Raw genomic sequence first — 15,465 nt, 5'->3', positions numbered from 1 at the left:
ATAAATAAGAAAACAAAATTGTGTTGTGGATTTAATTCATGCTTTTTGGCCACTCTACTGTACGGTGACGTTTTTTGTGCTTGTCTGTCCTTTGTCTGTGACCTGTGCATCACCAAAGCCTTAATTATGTCCTTTTGCGTTTCTTTGATAGCAATAAACCTGTGTTACTTTTTACTCATGGCTGTTACATTAGCAGTGTGTTTTGTTTGCATTATTATGTGTCTGTTCTATATACATGTATATATGTTTGTGTTCAGCAATGAACATTCCTGGGTGTTTGTGTACCTGTGGCTGTGTGAAATAGATTCCAATCTATCTATTTATGTCGCTTTGTGTTTGTGTGTTTATCTGTCCGTGTGAATATCTCTATTTATGTCATGTCAGTCCTTCATATGACGTTACACAACATTACTAGAATGTTCCCATTACCTTTCTACAACCACATACTGTATGTTGCATCAGAATTGTAGGAATATTGACAAAAACAAAAAGGAATCCATTCTGGTAGATTAAAGTGATTGTTATTTGGAATACAATCTAGGACTGACAGATACAGGGTAGATCACGTACAGTACAGCAGTAACTCTGGAGTGAGAATGTAACCAGCTGGTGTCACTGATATTGCTTGCACTCTCAGCATATTCCTAACTACCAACTGTATTACACTCCGCTTCTTCTTTCAGACACTAAGGGACGAAAATACAGTCGTCCACCTCCTGAACTGCAATCCCTCCCCTATCCCCCTATAAACCCCACCCCCAGGATCCCGCACCAGCCTTAACACACAGGCACACACGTGTACACACACATTTTTACACATAAAATGCAAACATAAATTACAGTGTACAGTCACAAACTTGGTTCCAACACATATTTCTTTCACTCATACTTATATATTTATTAGCAATCTTCTCTTTGTTTTTAAAGCCTACCAACTCATACTGCTGTCTTTTTGTTGATATGTGAAATTTTAGAATTTAGAGATTGCACTCATTTAATTTTTATTTAAAAATAAGTAACAGAAAGCATTTGGACAATTGGACAAAACCGCAATGTAGGCCTGTTGAATATTTTAGAGTTTATACAACATTTAGTACTACTGCATACTGTAGTATTTAAGGTTTTATATGTTTGATGTTAGTTGCATTATTATTCAAATGTTGTTTTCAAGGTCAATAAACCATGACAGTTAACGGTATTTTGATTCCAGTCCTTCATCCTGCCTCATACTTGCTTATATCCTTATTTAATTAAAGGCCACTTTTTGGGTCAATGCAATATTCACTTTCACAGTATGTCATAATGTACCGTAATAGTAACAGTGCTTAGGCATTGAGGTCATTTGAGGAAGTGTATTCTCTCCTCAATTCACATTCCAGAGCCATGTGGTAAACGAAACCTTGCGTTGTGTATTGGACAAGGTTTAATCGGTGCAAGGCCGTAAAACAGGTCGGAGGTTACAGACTGGTCAAACAGTTCACTTGCTTTTTTTCATGATAACATTGGTTTGTCCAATATACAAAACTTAAGAATGTGGATCTTTGTATTGTGAGGACATTTTTCCTCTTGTATTTCAGAGTATTAAGACTTCATAAGAACTTTTAGCTCATTTTTGTGCAAGCTAAGACATTATATCACTGCCATAGTAGATGAATTTATCATATGTATTTCCATGTAAATATCATATCCATGTGTTTCTTATTGCTTATTTAATGTATTGTCAAACACCTTATGATTTACTAAAATAGTTGTCATTTTAAAATGTCCATTTTTTGCTTTTTTTTTTGTTTGTTTGTTTGTGAATGGTGGAGGGTTTTGTCATTTAACCAATGGTTGCTTTTTGTCATTGTATGTGGCATCAGCAAAGAAGCACCCTGTATCTGAAAAGAGTTATTTCCATAAAATTGGCATATGTACAGTTTTAATATATGTGTGGAAAAAACAGACACGTAAAACGAATTATATGATTGCTTGCATGCATGCTCTGCACTTTGACATCAATTACAAATTATGTTACTTGGAGAGTAATCGCATGAGAGCATTATGCACGTATGTATATGAGCAGGTGGTGTGTCCCAGAAAGGTGAAAGGTCTGTAGGGGTGTCTTTGTCCCTGGTTGCTTAAAAAAAATCTGGTGGCAGTAACCTGTAAAGTGTCAGGCAGCGGAACAGCCTCAATATTTATTAGATAATAACTTGTGTATTGGATGCTGTGCCCCGGCTGCCTGTACTCCTGCTGTTGGCTGGTATGGCTTGCAAGAAGCTTCCTATCCCATCCTTCTGTCCCACAACTCCAGGTTATACTTACCTTTCTGCCCTTGTGACCCTTCCTACCCCACCCTTCCCTGGTTCAGAGCACACCCCTCCTAGGGCCCTAAGGAGGGGATAGGGTGGGGAGGCGCATGTCAGTGTGCCTCTCTCTTTGTCACTCCAGGTTATGGACTGGTGGTTCAGGACGTGTTGGTTTCCCCAGCCTCAGTGCAACACAGCCTGGCCTCACCAATGGGGCTCGAGCCCTACTGGCAGGAAGTCTCTAGTATGGATGGTGCTCCCATAGCTACCACTGAAGAAGACACACTTATGGAGATGTCCGAGGTGCAAGTTTGGCCATCGGGCAAAAGCCCATGTCTGGTGGCCGTGGAGGACTCCTCGCTTGAGTGTAGCAATGCTGAGGACTCAGAGGGGCTGTCCTATGGGAGTATGGGCAGACCAGGCAGTGCCACACCAGGTACAGGACGTGGTCCCATTGGCCTGAGTGGGTCCGTTGAGCTGCTAGAGGACCAGTCCTTTGGGGCAGGCTCGGAACACTGTGCCACCACTCCAGGAACAGGGGTCAACATCAATGGGCTGGACGGAGGTCAAGGGTTGGAGACAGATGAGAAGGCACTGGAGGTTGCGGTTGATGGAGGCAGGAATGTTTCAGAAGGAGACACTGGAGGTTTGGGAGTAAGAGATGACACAGGCTTAGTGGAAGGCTTGTCTGTTATTGCAGGACAGCAGAGGGTTTATGCTCGAATGTGTGAGTCTCCTGGGCTAAGCCGAGTGGCTGATCGCAATGGTGACAGGTGAGTTGGTACTGTTTTAGATTTCATAATGTCTTAATTATTAAATAGTTAATTATTGTCTTATTTTTGTACTTTCTGTTAATATTGTAAAGTTTATATGTTGGGAGAATTCCACTCACAATTTTGTCAGCAATTCCTGACTAGAAAAAAATATTTAATAATGATTAGAAGAATTTTACATCTCAAATTAAATTATATAGACATTCACCCAAACAAAAGCTCTTTTTCCATTTCTTTTACTAATTGTTTATTTTTCATCTAAGGACAAGTGGTGGTTCTTTCCTATCCTACCTCCAAGACCAGACTGGCCCTGGATGGCATCCCATCCCAGATCCCACTCAGAACTGGGCAGGAACCTCACAGACACCCAATTTCAGACAGGCCAAGGAGACCATGATGTCATCTGTGAGGGCAGCAGTGGATGCAGATTTAAGCCAGTCTCACCTGTCCCAGGAAGCTTTGCTCCAACCAGTACGAGACATGGGGCACTCAGAGATCCTTCGTGGGCATTATTGGGGAACTCAGCCTTTTGAAAAGGGCCTAGGCTTCCCCCACAGAGTACCAGACCTTCGAGGATGGGAAGATATGCACCTCAGAGGACAAGTAAGCACTGGGAACTTATGTAAACACTCACATAAGATAGAATGGTGGAACTTACCAGTATGTTGTGTGTCAAGCAATCAGTTTCAAATGTGACACATCCATGACGAGATTTGGTAGCTCATTTGCAGCTTTTGAGTTATCAATAAGTCTTTCCAAGAAGGATAGGGAGAATTATATTGTTCTTCATTACCTGAGCAGGTAAGTGATATTGCACTCCAGTCATCAGTAAAGCATATGGCATAGGGACATGTGTTTTGAATTGTTGAATTGTGATGCGTTTGTTCAGTACCGGCTTGAAGTGGAGGTTTTTGGTGCCTTGTAAGTAATACTCTGCTAGCATTCATCCCACCCTGACGTGTGGGAAAAAACATTCATGCCATAGTGCTGGCCATACTATCATTAGTATGGTCAGTTTTATAGATTTAACCAAGTATTATGTCCTTATATTAACTGATCTAACATCAATTCTGTTATAAACTAACTTTAAATATTACAGTGTTTTTAATGTGCCTGTCGTGTTACTTTGGCTTTACTCCGCAAACAAGGAGTGGAAATGGTGCTTAAGAAGACTATCCCAAAATATTGCAAGATTAGGTAGCTTTTTCAGGTATGTATTTTTGGTAATTACATCTTGCCTCAAATACATATTAAGTATGCGGCATACTTAAGTCTGACCAAATTATTTGTTTACTTAAGAGTAAAGCAGTGGTGCTCACAATGGTATATATACAGTAATGTAAATTACAATCACTATCAAAACTGTATTTATTATTAGTTATTAGGCAGTTTGCCTTAATTGAATGGATTTAATCCAAATCTCACAAACTCAAAAACAAGTACAGTATATTGTACAGTTAAAGGGGATCCCTGGCTGCAAACTGTTTCAGAACCCCTTATCTTAAAAACAATCATTATATCACAATCATAGGCTGATTGTTCACCCAACCACTCATACGTTCACACACACAGGCACAGACAACCCAAGAAGGACACAAGCAGAGGGTGACAGATATAGCACCTGTCGTTTTTCCCCTCTCTCACCCTCCCTATGGCCACTGCTGCTACTTTTGCTGTTGGGGGAGGGATTATAAGAGATATATTTGGATTTGAATAAATGGACAATAAGGTCATTTACTACAGTGCATCTAAATAGTGGATAAATCTCCTATTATTCTAATTATTCTTATTCTTTGTGAACTTAACACTTTAAACATTCAGAACAGAGGCAAATGTGTTGGAATGGCAAACCACTGGCCTAGTCATAACTGGCTTTACTGCAACTAAGTCAAAAGATTGAATTTGATATTTTTAATTCGTCTTGAATCCAGAGAGTAAATATGATATAGGCACGTTGCTTCTGCTTATGTGCTAAACATAAAAACAGTAACAGTTTTACTTTGCCATTCAGACATGGTGTTAAGTTAGTGACTGCTGCAGGTCACATGTGCAACAGGGGAGAGAAAGAGAGAGAGAGACAGAGAGAGAGAGAGAGAGAGAGAGAGAGAGAGAGAGAGAGAGAGAGAGAGAGAGAGAGAGCGAGCATTTGTTCGTTATTGGTAGAACACTTCACACCACTCAGCTGAGTGAGCACAGAGGTAAAGAGACCACTAGACCCCCAGGAGAAAGAGGAATGGACTCTGACAAATGTATGCCAGAAGAACAGTAATGAGGAAACGGAAAAGTTAAGGAAATCCTGTGGTGTTTTTTGGGATCAGAAGCAGTGTGACTTGAGCGGCTGTGTGACTTGTGCCTGTGGTTGTGCGAGACGTGATGTGGACTTTGATTACCGAGCTGCTCTTCAGCTTTGTGGTGCTGGCTTTTCTGGTGCTCAGCTGCCAGAGTGTGTTGCACATTGCAAGTGGCACTGTGAGATCAGTGCTCACTTACATTCACATGCAGCTTGACCGGGAGTTGGGGGAGGATGAGAGCATGCCAGACCAAGAGGAGAACGTCACCACTCGAGTGGTGCGCCGCAGAGTTATTCTGAAGGTATCTTACAATGCTTGTATGGGGGATAGCAGTGGTGTTGTATAAGTGGTGCTTCATGCCTATTCTAAAGGAAATGCAACAATGGCTTAGCTTGCTAAAATATCAGCAGATGTTCAAAATAGCATATGCTGAAAATGAGAATGAAATAGATTAAAGACAAGTGTCAGTTCAAGCCTACATTGTAGCAGGTGTTCTTTTAGATACTGATTATATACATTTACAGAATTTAGCAAATGCTCTTATCCAGAGCGACTTACATTTTCTTCTCATTTCATACAACTGAACAATTAAGTGTTAAGGGCCTTGCTCAGGGGCAAAGCAGTGGCAGCTTAGTGGACCAGAGATTTGAAGACACAACCTTCTAATTGGTAGACCAAACACCTTAAACACTAAGCTATAACTTTCCAATATTGTTCCCTATACTTCCCTTGATTATACTGTAAATATGCTGCTGATCTTGTGTGACGCATGGTGGCTAAAAACTAAACTTGCCTATTACAATGGATACTTGAGTCATCTGATATAGAATTATAGTCTTATAATCAATTATATAATCCTGTATAACAATGTGCGTTGCATTGTGAGTGTTAGTTACATTAGTTACATTTGGCCAATGCACTAATCTAAAGCACCTTGTTTATAGGGTTAAGGGCCTTGCCCAAGGGCACAGCTGTAGCAAATTGGTGGTGCTGGGGTTTGATCTCACAACCTTCTCAGCAGCAGCATCTCAACCAGCAGTGGTCTGTGGCATAATATCTAATATGTATAACATTTTTCTCCCAAAAAAATTATTAACAAAAGACAAAAGCACCTGGTTTGCTGACAGTTTAAATAAACAAATGATCATTCTGTGATAATCAAATGAAGGGAAAGGTAAACAATGTGGGTGTGACCTAGTGATCAGCAGGTTGTGAGTTCAAATCCCAGGTCTATTATTGGGCCTCTAAGCAAGGCCCTTAACCCTGTATAAAATGAGATAAAAAGTTGCTGTGGATAAGGTTACCAAATGGAATAAAATGTATTATAAAAAAAATAAATGTACTAAATAAGAAACACTGAGTCAGAAAACACTAGGGTTCAGGTTGTGTTAGGGAAAAAGGGGAGTGCCTGTAGTTTATGTGTGTATGCAGTGGAGTGAGGGCTTGATGTGATGCTTACGTTAGCTATATGGTGTGATTAGATGTAAATTAGGTTATAAAAATAAGATTAATACACAAGAGTGGATGTTTGACATTGAAACAGAAGTTAAGAACTTACACATTTCAGATATTAGACATTAGACAGTTTTTTCCCAGGGCCAAAAAACTGAATTTGCTCATGTTTTGTTGTGTCCATGTTGAACACTGAATGTCTTTCTCATGTCCCACTCCACTGTGGTGGTTAAATATGATGCTCTTATGAAAGTAGACACTCAGAGCTTTAAGTATTGAGTTTGAATCCCAGGTTCACCAAACTGCCACTGTTTAACCCTAAATTGCTCAGTTGTACAAAATGAGGTTAAAAAAATGTAAGTCACTATGGATAAGTTTGTCTGCCAAATGCAATAAATGTTATGTATTTATGTTTTTATAAATAAAATTTTATAGAAAAGTTAACAAAAGACAAAAAAGGAAAAACAAAAAAACATGCAAATGTTTGTATCTTCAAAGTAAATGATGACATCAAACTAATTTTTTGCTCTCTGAGATACACAATTACTTATCTTTGATCACTAAATTATCTTACACATCATACACTGATAGCCAACAGCATCCTGACTCATTTTAGATCTGACTTACTGCCAGAAAATCATTCACTTGTTTATACTGATCAAATAAGATTGAAAAGTCAACAGTGTACTGGTTAAAAAAAAGAATAAGGGTCTTACATATATGGCAAATGATGGTGTTATGTGAGTATATTATATGAGGTACTATTTCTGTTTGTGAAAATGCAGTACTGGAGTTAGTCTGCTATGGTTGTTTCACCTAGTAAGAAGCTTAAGTATATTTTAATTAATCTAGGGGATGAGCCCTATTTGTTCAGATGTTGTGCTGCTACACTTAAAAACAGACTTGTGTGAAACCCTTCCATAAACACATTTTTACAGTCCACTTCTCACCACTTTGTACTGGTATAAAAAGCACACCCAGTAAAAAAAGAAATAAAATAAAAGTCATTTAATATGCTCCACCAGTTCTGGATGAATCCACAGACTGGGGACATGATGTGAATAAATCTCAGAGAATTTATCAAAGACACACAAATGACACTGTGTCTCACTATAACATATTTGTCGTCTCGGACTTTTGCATGTTCATTATATTATATTCATGCTGAAATTACATATTCATCAGCTGAGCTACCTGAAGCAAGACAGCACCGCATTTGGCCGATACACTTGCTTGGAAACGGAAAGCTTCCTTAGCGTTTCTCTCTGTTCTGATCTACTTTCCGGGGCTTTTATTAGAATTCTTATTTCTTTAGGCTTTTCTCACTGCTTTTATGCTGTCATATATTACATAGGGTGATGAAGCTGTGGATCTTCCTGGAGAGCAAGTGAGTGAGGAGCAGTTTACAGATGAGCATGGCAACATCGTCACCAAAAAGGTCAGCTTTCCCATCCTACTGCCTGTTGCTCTCAACAAAGTCACCAACATTCATCCACTCAAATGAAATAATCTTTTTTTTTTACCAGCTGTGACGAAATGATTAGTGCAGTAATAATCATTTTGTTCACTATGATTCTGTTCTGTTCATCAGTCATCTTCAAATGTTGATGTGTCTTCTGGCTATAATTACACACCTAATGCCTGGTCTACACTTTGATATTAAAAACGAAATGGGAGCAATTACTGGGACAATGACAATAACGATGTTTAGCCCTGGAGCACGAGCATCTGCATCATGTTCACATGTTCCTGTGAGTGATCCTGTTTCGAATTGCAGCAAAATACCTCTTGAGCAAACAGATTCAGATCAAAACACACAGTTCATCATGCATCCATATGTTTATGGACTCCACACTACAGCATGCTGAGTCATATACTGAACTAAATGGGTTTTTGGGGTTTTTTTTAATCAGCATAGCCATGACCAGATTCTCAGCAGATTTCTAAAGTTAAGATTTGGCTTTTTCGCTCCACATTATCCTCAGTGTGGCACAGGCATTAAAGTAAGACTGGCACTGATGAGTCTTTTTTTTATGGGTCAAATGTGTTGCTGCATTTATGTCTTTTCTCTTTGTGACTGTTTGTTCTGTCAAATATTGCAAAGATGAAAAATGCCAAAGACAACACATGCTGAAAGCATAATTACAGCACAGCACTCAGTTTTGTTTTGTTTTGTTTTTTCAATTGTTTTTCACTTCAGGTTTTGTATCAGTACAGATCTAATGAGTATGTTGAAAGATATAGAGAGCAGTAAAATGGGAGTAATGAAGGCAATGAAGAAATGATTCTTTTTTAATGATTTGAAAGTGACAAAAAGGGAACAGAAGCATCCTGGTTAGTTTCCTCACATCCTTTTGATCACCAAAAACTCTAGTTTAGGTTTCACTCATTTTTATTACCATTCCCTTTTGACTTTTTATTTTTCATTGTTTAATGTCATTTCTCTTGTTTTGCTCCCTTTTGTTTCCACTCCATGGTGCTCATCATTGGGTGGTGTAGGTGGTGAGGAAGGTGGTGAGGAGAGGAAAAGGTGAGGGTGAGGGTCAGGAGTTCATTATAGACGGGCAACAGGAAGCTGATGAGTTGGATGCTGACACAGAGCAGTTCATGGGCTACGCTGTCCTTGGCCGTGAAAGCAAGGTGGGCTTCTGAGCAAGCGTGGATCTAGGCTTCAAGTTATGGACTAAGTTCTACTGCCTTGTCTTAATACTCTGGGCTCTGTAGATTAGCTGAAAGTAGATTACATGCTGAAAAGTACCACAGAAAATTTTGTCTTTATTTGATTTCAGTAAGAAATAGTAAATTCTAAATTGTCCAAGTAAATCCTGTTTTTTATCACAGTGGTTCTGTGCTATAAAACATACAAACAGAAATACTAAAATAGATCGATATATGCTCAACGTCCACTTTATTAGCCATTTACTCAGCCAATTACATAGCAACATGTATAATCTCATGTGGTTACAAGAGCTGTGTTTTATGTCCAAATGCTCACACAGCAATCATCTCCATGACTTTGACTGTCATGGTTCATGCAGTTCATGCAGAATGCAGGTACAAAAAATAATTCCAGTGAGCGACATTCCTGCAGGCAGAAATATCACTTAGAGGAAATGACAGGAAGTCTGAAGTGAACAGAAAAGCAGCTGCCAAATCTGGCTTGTCTTCTGTCAGCCAAGAGTTCAGACACCAAAAATTCAAGAAAAAAAATACATAAATTAAACTACTGTATGTGACCTCTGTAGTGTCAGGATCCTGTTTTTTCCCCATTTGATGTGAGCATTAACTGAAGCTCTTGCCTTGTATCTGCATGACTTGACACATGATTGGCTGATTATCTAGTTTTATATTATATGGTGTACTGCAGCAATTCAAATGTTCCTAATAAAGTGGACAGTGAGTGTACACTATAATAAAGAAATATCTTGCCTGTTATGTCCCATGTGTTTTATTTGATTTACAGTAGAAGTATTAAATCCAAGCTAATTTGAATTAAACATCATCCTGTTTGATTGGTGCAATTAAAGGCCAACGGAGTCATTTAATGATTGTGAAATAATTAACGACTCTTTAACAGACGATATTTCAATTCAATCAATCTTTTGCTGATGTCCAACATTTGGTTGCAATAAGGAGTCTCTAAATTCTGAGGTGAAAGAGTTCAAGTGTCAAACTTAAACGTCCCAAATCGCATCATGTATTTAATTTTCCCCTGCATGCATGAGATTAGATTTTTCATCACCTCATTTTCATTCTGTCCCAAAAGGAGGAACCAATCACAGTGAACACTAAAAAAAAACATTATCCAATGGCTTTCACTCTGAAAACACTGTATGTGTTCATTACATGGAAATCTGGGGCAGGTTCTTAATAATAATTATCCTTAAAACTGCCCCCGTAAAACAACCATGAATATGAGGTAATATCAACCAGTGATGTATTTTTAGTCCCTTCATCACATCATAACTGCTGTGTATGGATAGCGTCTTTTCCTGGTACATTTCCTGTTAATCTGGTTCTTTTTTGTGTTTCATGTAAGCTTCATTAAAACTCTCCTTCCTGTAAACTATAAATGTGTTTGTCCTTCTGCGTGCAGCACTGCTTTTTTGGGGTTTTTTTTTACCTGTACACATTTCTGATGCTTCTCCTTTCTGTCTCTCCTATTTCCATGTCACACGATGGACTGCACCATCCCTCTCTCCATCTCTCACACATCTCCCTCTGACTTTAACTGTATCTTCTTCAACGCTGTTTTCCTGATCCCTCTTTCTCTTTCTTATTCACATACTGTACCTCTCCAACAACTGTCCATTCTGCATTTATACCACTTTTCCTTGACCCTCCTACTTTCTGGACTGTCTCATCTGCTGCTGTTGCTGTGCTACTCGTCACCCCCACCTTCTCCTCTTCCTTGCTGTTGATAGCCGGATGTTGTGGATGTGAAGAAGGGAGGGGCTCAGATAGTGAAATGTGCCACTTTGCGGAGAGTAAAGCAGTGAGCGGCGCTCGTTCGGCCGTCCAGGTACAAGGCTATAGGCATGCCGCTAGCTCACTTATGCCTGCTAACCCTGGGGATTAATTGGCCTTTTGAGTTCCAGGTGTGATGAATATGTTTTCAAAATCAATGAAGTGGCTCCAAACTCATGAAAAGCAAACTACATGGCATACTGAAATTTAAAAAGCTTATGATCTGGGGTTTGTTGAACGTAAGAGAGTGCACACTACACGATCACTCACAGATTAAGTGAACATCCTACACACCTGGGCACAGTAAACATACTACTTGGCACAACTGAGCAGTAATGGGTCATTTTGGGTCTCGCCCACCTGATCAAAGTTTGATCTTCTTATTTCATCAAAGGCTAATAAAGATCAGGCAGCTAGTAATTTGAATAATGACCCATCCTAGCCAATATTAGCTAATTACCAAAATTGGGCCTTCGCTAATATATTCTACGCATTTAATCCTTCTAGATCCTTCTTTTAATCAACCCACCCCAATAGAATTGTCTGGAACCGGCCCTGCAACATTATAGCAATTTTACACATTTTTTATTGATAGCTTGGAATTAAACCTCTTTGTAATCTCTGTTGTGTAGCTTGGGAGCATCAAATTATATGAACATCGTAACCGTTTTGTAGGAAAAAGAGATGAACATGTAGGAAAAAGTGGTTGTGGGCAGAGATGAACATCAGTTCTATAGAAATCCAAAGGAGTCATTTCACACAAAGTTGTGTCATGTTTGGTAGTATTTATGCTGTATTTGGGGTCGATGGCCACAGATCTCAAGTCATGTAGTGTGCACTGAACCAAACAGGTGAATGACTCCATGTGACATTTAGTGAAATTATCGAACCTACAGTATGGCACAGTATTAATAGTAATAGTGAATTATTGGGTTTTTTGTATATTTCCATATTTGGTATATAAACAGTATACAATGAGAGCACAAGGATAACATGTTTAATAAGAAGAATAAGAATATTCAAGTATCGGATATTATATATAATGATTAATCTGTAAGTCTGATACTACACAAGAACAAAAAGAGAAAATTCTACAGGAAACAATCATTGATTAATACAGGCAAAAGCAAAATAGAAAAGAGATGCAAAATGTCAGAATTTTTAATTATTCATTTATTTATGAGTTATTGTTGATGGTTTATCTAAAATAATTTTTTCTCTCTTTACTCTAGGACTTGTCTCCGGCACCCAAACCTTCTCTCATAGACACATGATGAGCATCCAGAACGGCAAGAAAGTGGAAAATTGGGCAAAGGACATCAGTGCCAATAGATGGCTTTTAGGCTTCTTTAAAGCAAACCTGCAATGAGAACTAGGCTAAAAGCATGATTTCATATAAAAAGGAAAATTAGTAGAAAAAAATCTTTAAAAAAAAAAAAGCATCCAAAAAGTGCTTCCTGTAATCCCTGTATCAGCATGCGAGAGTGCTGTCGCATGGCCTGCCTTTACATACACCACAGAAAGCAAAGGATTATGGGGCTCCTGGTGATATAAGGGGCAATAAATGAGGAAGGGGTTTGTGCATATTGGGGTATACCTGAACCCAGTGCTCAGCCCCAATACTGTATTTCAGAAACATATATGCAATCGCCGACACACATGTGTAGTCACATGACACAACGGTTCCCCCTCCAAATCTCACACATTTTAAGTCTTCCAATGTGTTATTCGTTGTAGTCTAATCTAAAAAGAAATTCTTTTAAATCCAATCTCGCTACACACAAGTTTTTCTTCCAGCACTGGATTTGTGCATAATGCCGTATATGCACTGAATAATACACTACATGTGTGTTTGATATGTCTGGATGTGTGCAACTGCAAGAGAAACAAATCTACTGTATGCAAAGATTCTGCTGCTACTTCCTTGCCTGGGCTTTTATTTAGTTTGATATAACATACAGCATTAATAACAGTGTCAATGTCAAAACATCAGTGTTACATAATGTTCATGGTTTTTTCTCTTGTTTCATTTTTCCCCATTGTTGTCTCTCCACTCATGGAAAAAACAGGGCTTTTGGCCTTTGATAGATATTTATTTTTTTTGCTTCTTCTAACTGTCATCAGAGAGTTTTTCTAGGAAATTGATGACTTTAGACATACACACACACACACACACACACACACCTGTCTGACTTTTACACTTGTGTTAAGTGCAAATGTAGCAACGAAGTCTTCCATTTTAAATGATCTCAGTAGCTCAGGTTTTGATGTGCTGTGAGAGAGAGAGAGAGAGAGAGAGAGAGAGAGAGAGAGAGAGAGAGAGAGAGAGAGAGAGAGAGAGAGAGAGAGAGAGTATTATAAAGTAAGGTAAAATGAATGAAAAGCTGTTAGTCAGGATGCTGGAGTTATTTTCTGCTTTTCCGTAGTCGTCGTTCAGAGTTTTTAAGGGATCCTACAACCTCTTCAGAGACTCACCTCAAATGTCATGTGTGGAAACTTCAGGAAGTTATTATTAAGCAAATTATAGCATTGCTCTGAAAAACTGGACTTAAGATCCCACTTCAACGCTGCAATAAGCAACTTGATGAAAGCAATAGATATCAGTTTGCTGGTGTACCTTAATTTTTGTGTATGAACAGACATTAGTTCAAGCGAGAACATCGAACGTCAGTAGATGAAGGAGTGGAATTTCCTGAAGTTTCTTGGCTGGCACAAACAGCTTTAATTGTGACATGAAACGGAAATCGGTTTTAGTCTATTAGTCTGAAGCGGGTTTGGTGTCACCGTTTCTGCAGTTATGTGTCATTTTACTTTCTAGTTTTAAGACAAAATTTCAAAAGTGTGTGCTGCCAAATTGAAATGAGAAAAAGACAACTGACATTAGAGCCCTGTGTACTTTACTCACACCTGAAAAGCAATAGACACGTGACCTAAATGCACACATGGCTATTTTTCTTCTCTTATGTTTTCTAGCATTTCGATTCAATTTCTTTTTTTGTTGTTGTTTTTGTTTTGTTTTGACCAGCCACGATTAAGAGCAATGAGGTGTGGTGAATTTTCCTACAAAACTCCGGCGGATTTAGTTTAATGGTCTTTAAAACACTGTGATTAGACTGTAGCACTGTCCAAGCTGACCAACTTTCCCAAGTACACACAAACACATGTCACTGATACTGAAACCTTCTGACTGTAGAATATATTGCGAGGTTATATGTTTAAAGCAGGAAACACCAAAACTTGATTTCATTTATTTATTTTATTTTATTTTTTTATTATCTTTTTCCAGTTCTCACTGGTTGTACTTTTAAAGCGTCATTATATTAACATGTAACTATATTCTTCCATCTGTTTCCATTGGTCTCCATGGTAACCTGTACTTGCTCTAAACACTTTTAAAAATTTTCTGCCAATTTTCATGAATTCATTTTATGAATAATTCCAGGATCTTATGATGTAAACACAATGATGTTGATGCATTTTCAAGCACCAAGATACGAATACAGTTCATATCAATGGTCCTAAAACTAATCCTTAAAGTATTTCATCATCATCAGCCAAGTGAGCTAAATCAGAATGAACATGAAATATCATGGTATACATCTGAAATTAGTGAGTCAACTGAATATTTGTCATTATTATTATGACTATGTAAACAATCCAGTGTTTTGTGGTAACATAGTATCACCCAGAAACAGAAATGATGTCAGAATATATCGACGTGTTGCTTGTTTTTTCATCAGGACCTTGGAGCGTATTTCTTTTAGTTGAATGACACTGCAAGACTGTGAGCTAATATGTTTGCATGACTCTAGATCATTTTGTTTTTACAGCACTTTAAGGATCAGAAACACAGGTTAGATCATCAATACAGTATAGTGAAGAGACATGAAAAGCAAATTACACCAAAGTTTCCTCTTACACAGCATGTACATGTCCTCTGATACTTACCACTAAGAGCTATGACAAAAAGAAAAAAATGTTGAATAAAATTTACATAAATTTAACCCAAATAGAAACTTTTACTTCACAAACAGGAAGTCAGTGACCAAACAGATCATGAGAAATAGAGATTGTTAGAAATGATTAGTGAAAACTGAAGTGAAAGGCAGCGTCGTCCGTAAATGAACTGATCACGAGCATTGTTTCCTACAATTTTAATAATCAATCACTGTATTTAGATCTGAAAGGTTT

General features: G+C 38.3%; 1 protein-coding gene across 17 annotated transcripts in view; it reads left to right on the top strand.

Annotated features, from left to right (window-relative positions):
- The window catches only part of ank1a (ankyrin 1, erythrocytic a), an 88,682-nt gene extending 75,041 nt beyond the window's left edge, over positions 1-13,641 (top strand). For 8 of the 17 annotated variants that reach the window (XM_047818876.1, XM_047818874.1, XM_047818871.1 and 5 more), the window contains 6 exons: positions 2,434-3,064; positions 3,328-3,667; positions 8,162-8,245; positions 9,307-9,447; positions 11,232-11,329; positions 12,507-13,641. In XM_047818876.1, coding sequence (XP_047674832.1) covers positions 2,434-3,064; positions 3,328-3,667; positions 8,162-8,245; positions 9,307-9,447; positions 11,232-11,306 — 1,271 coding nt within the window. In that variant the 3' untranslated portion in view covers positions 11,307-11,329; positions 12,507-13,641. Of the gene's footprint in view, positions 1-683; positions 1,048-2,433; positions 3,065-3,327; positions 3,668-4,374; positions 5,657-8,161; positions 8,246-9,306; positions 9,448-11,231; positions 11,330-12,506 lie in introns of those variants that run through there. The other 9 variants (XM_047818881.1, XM_047818886.1, XM_047818870.1 and 6 more) reach the window with 8 other exon arrangements.
- Positions 13,642-15,465: the final 1,824 nt, after the last annotated feature.

The sequence above is a fragment of the Tachysurus fulvidraco genome, chromosome 9 (assembly GCF_022655615.1).
Source record: "Tachysurus fulvidraco isolate hzauxx_2018 chromosome 9, HZAU_PFXX_2.0, whole genome shotgun sequence".
Taxonomy (NCBI): Eukaryota; Metazoa; Chordata; class Actinopteri; order Siluriformes; family Bagridae; genus Tachysurus; species Tachysurus fulvidraco.
Note: the sequence above shows the minus strand (reverse complement) of the source record. Positions and strands in the feature narration are given on the sequence as shown.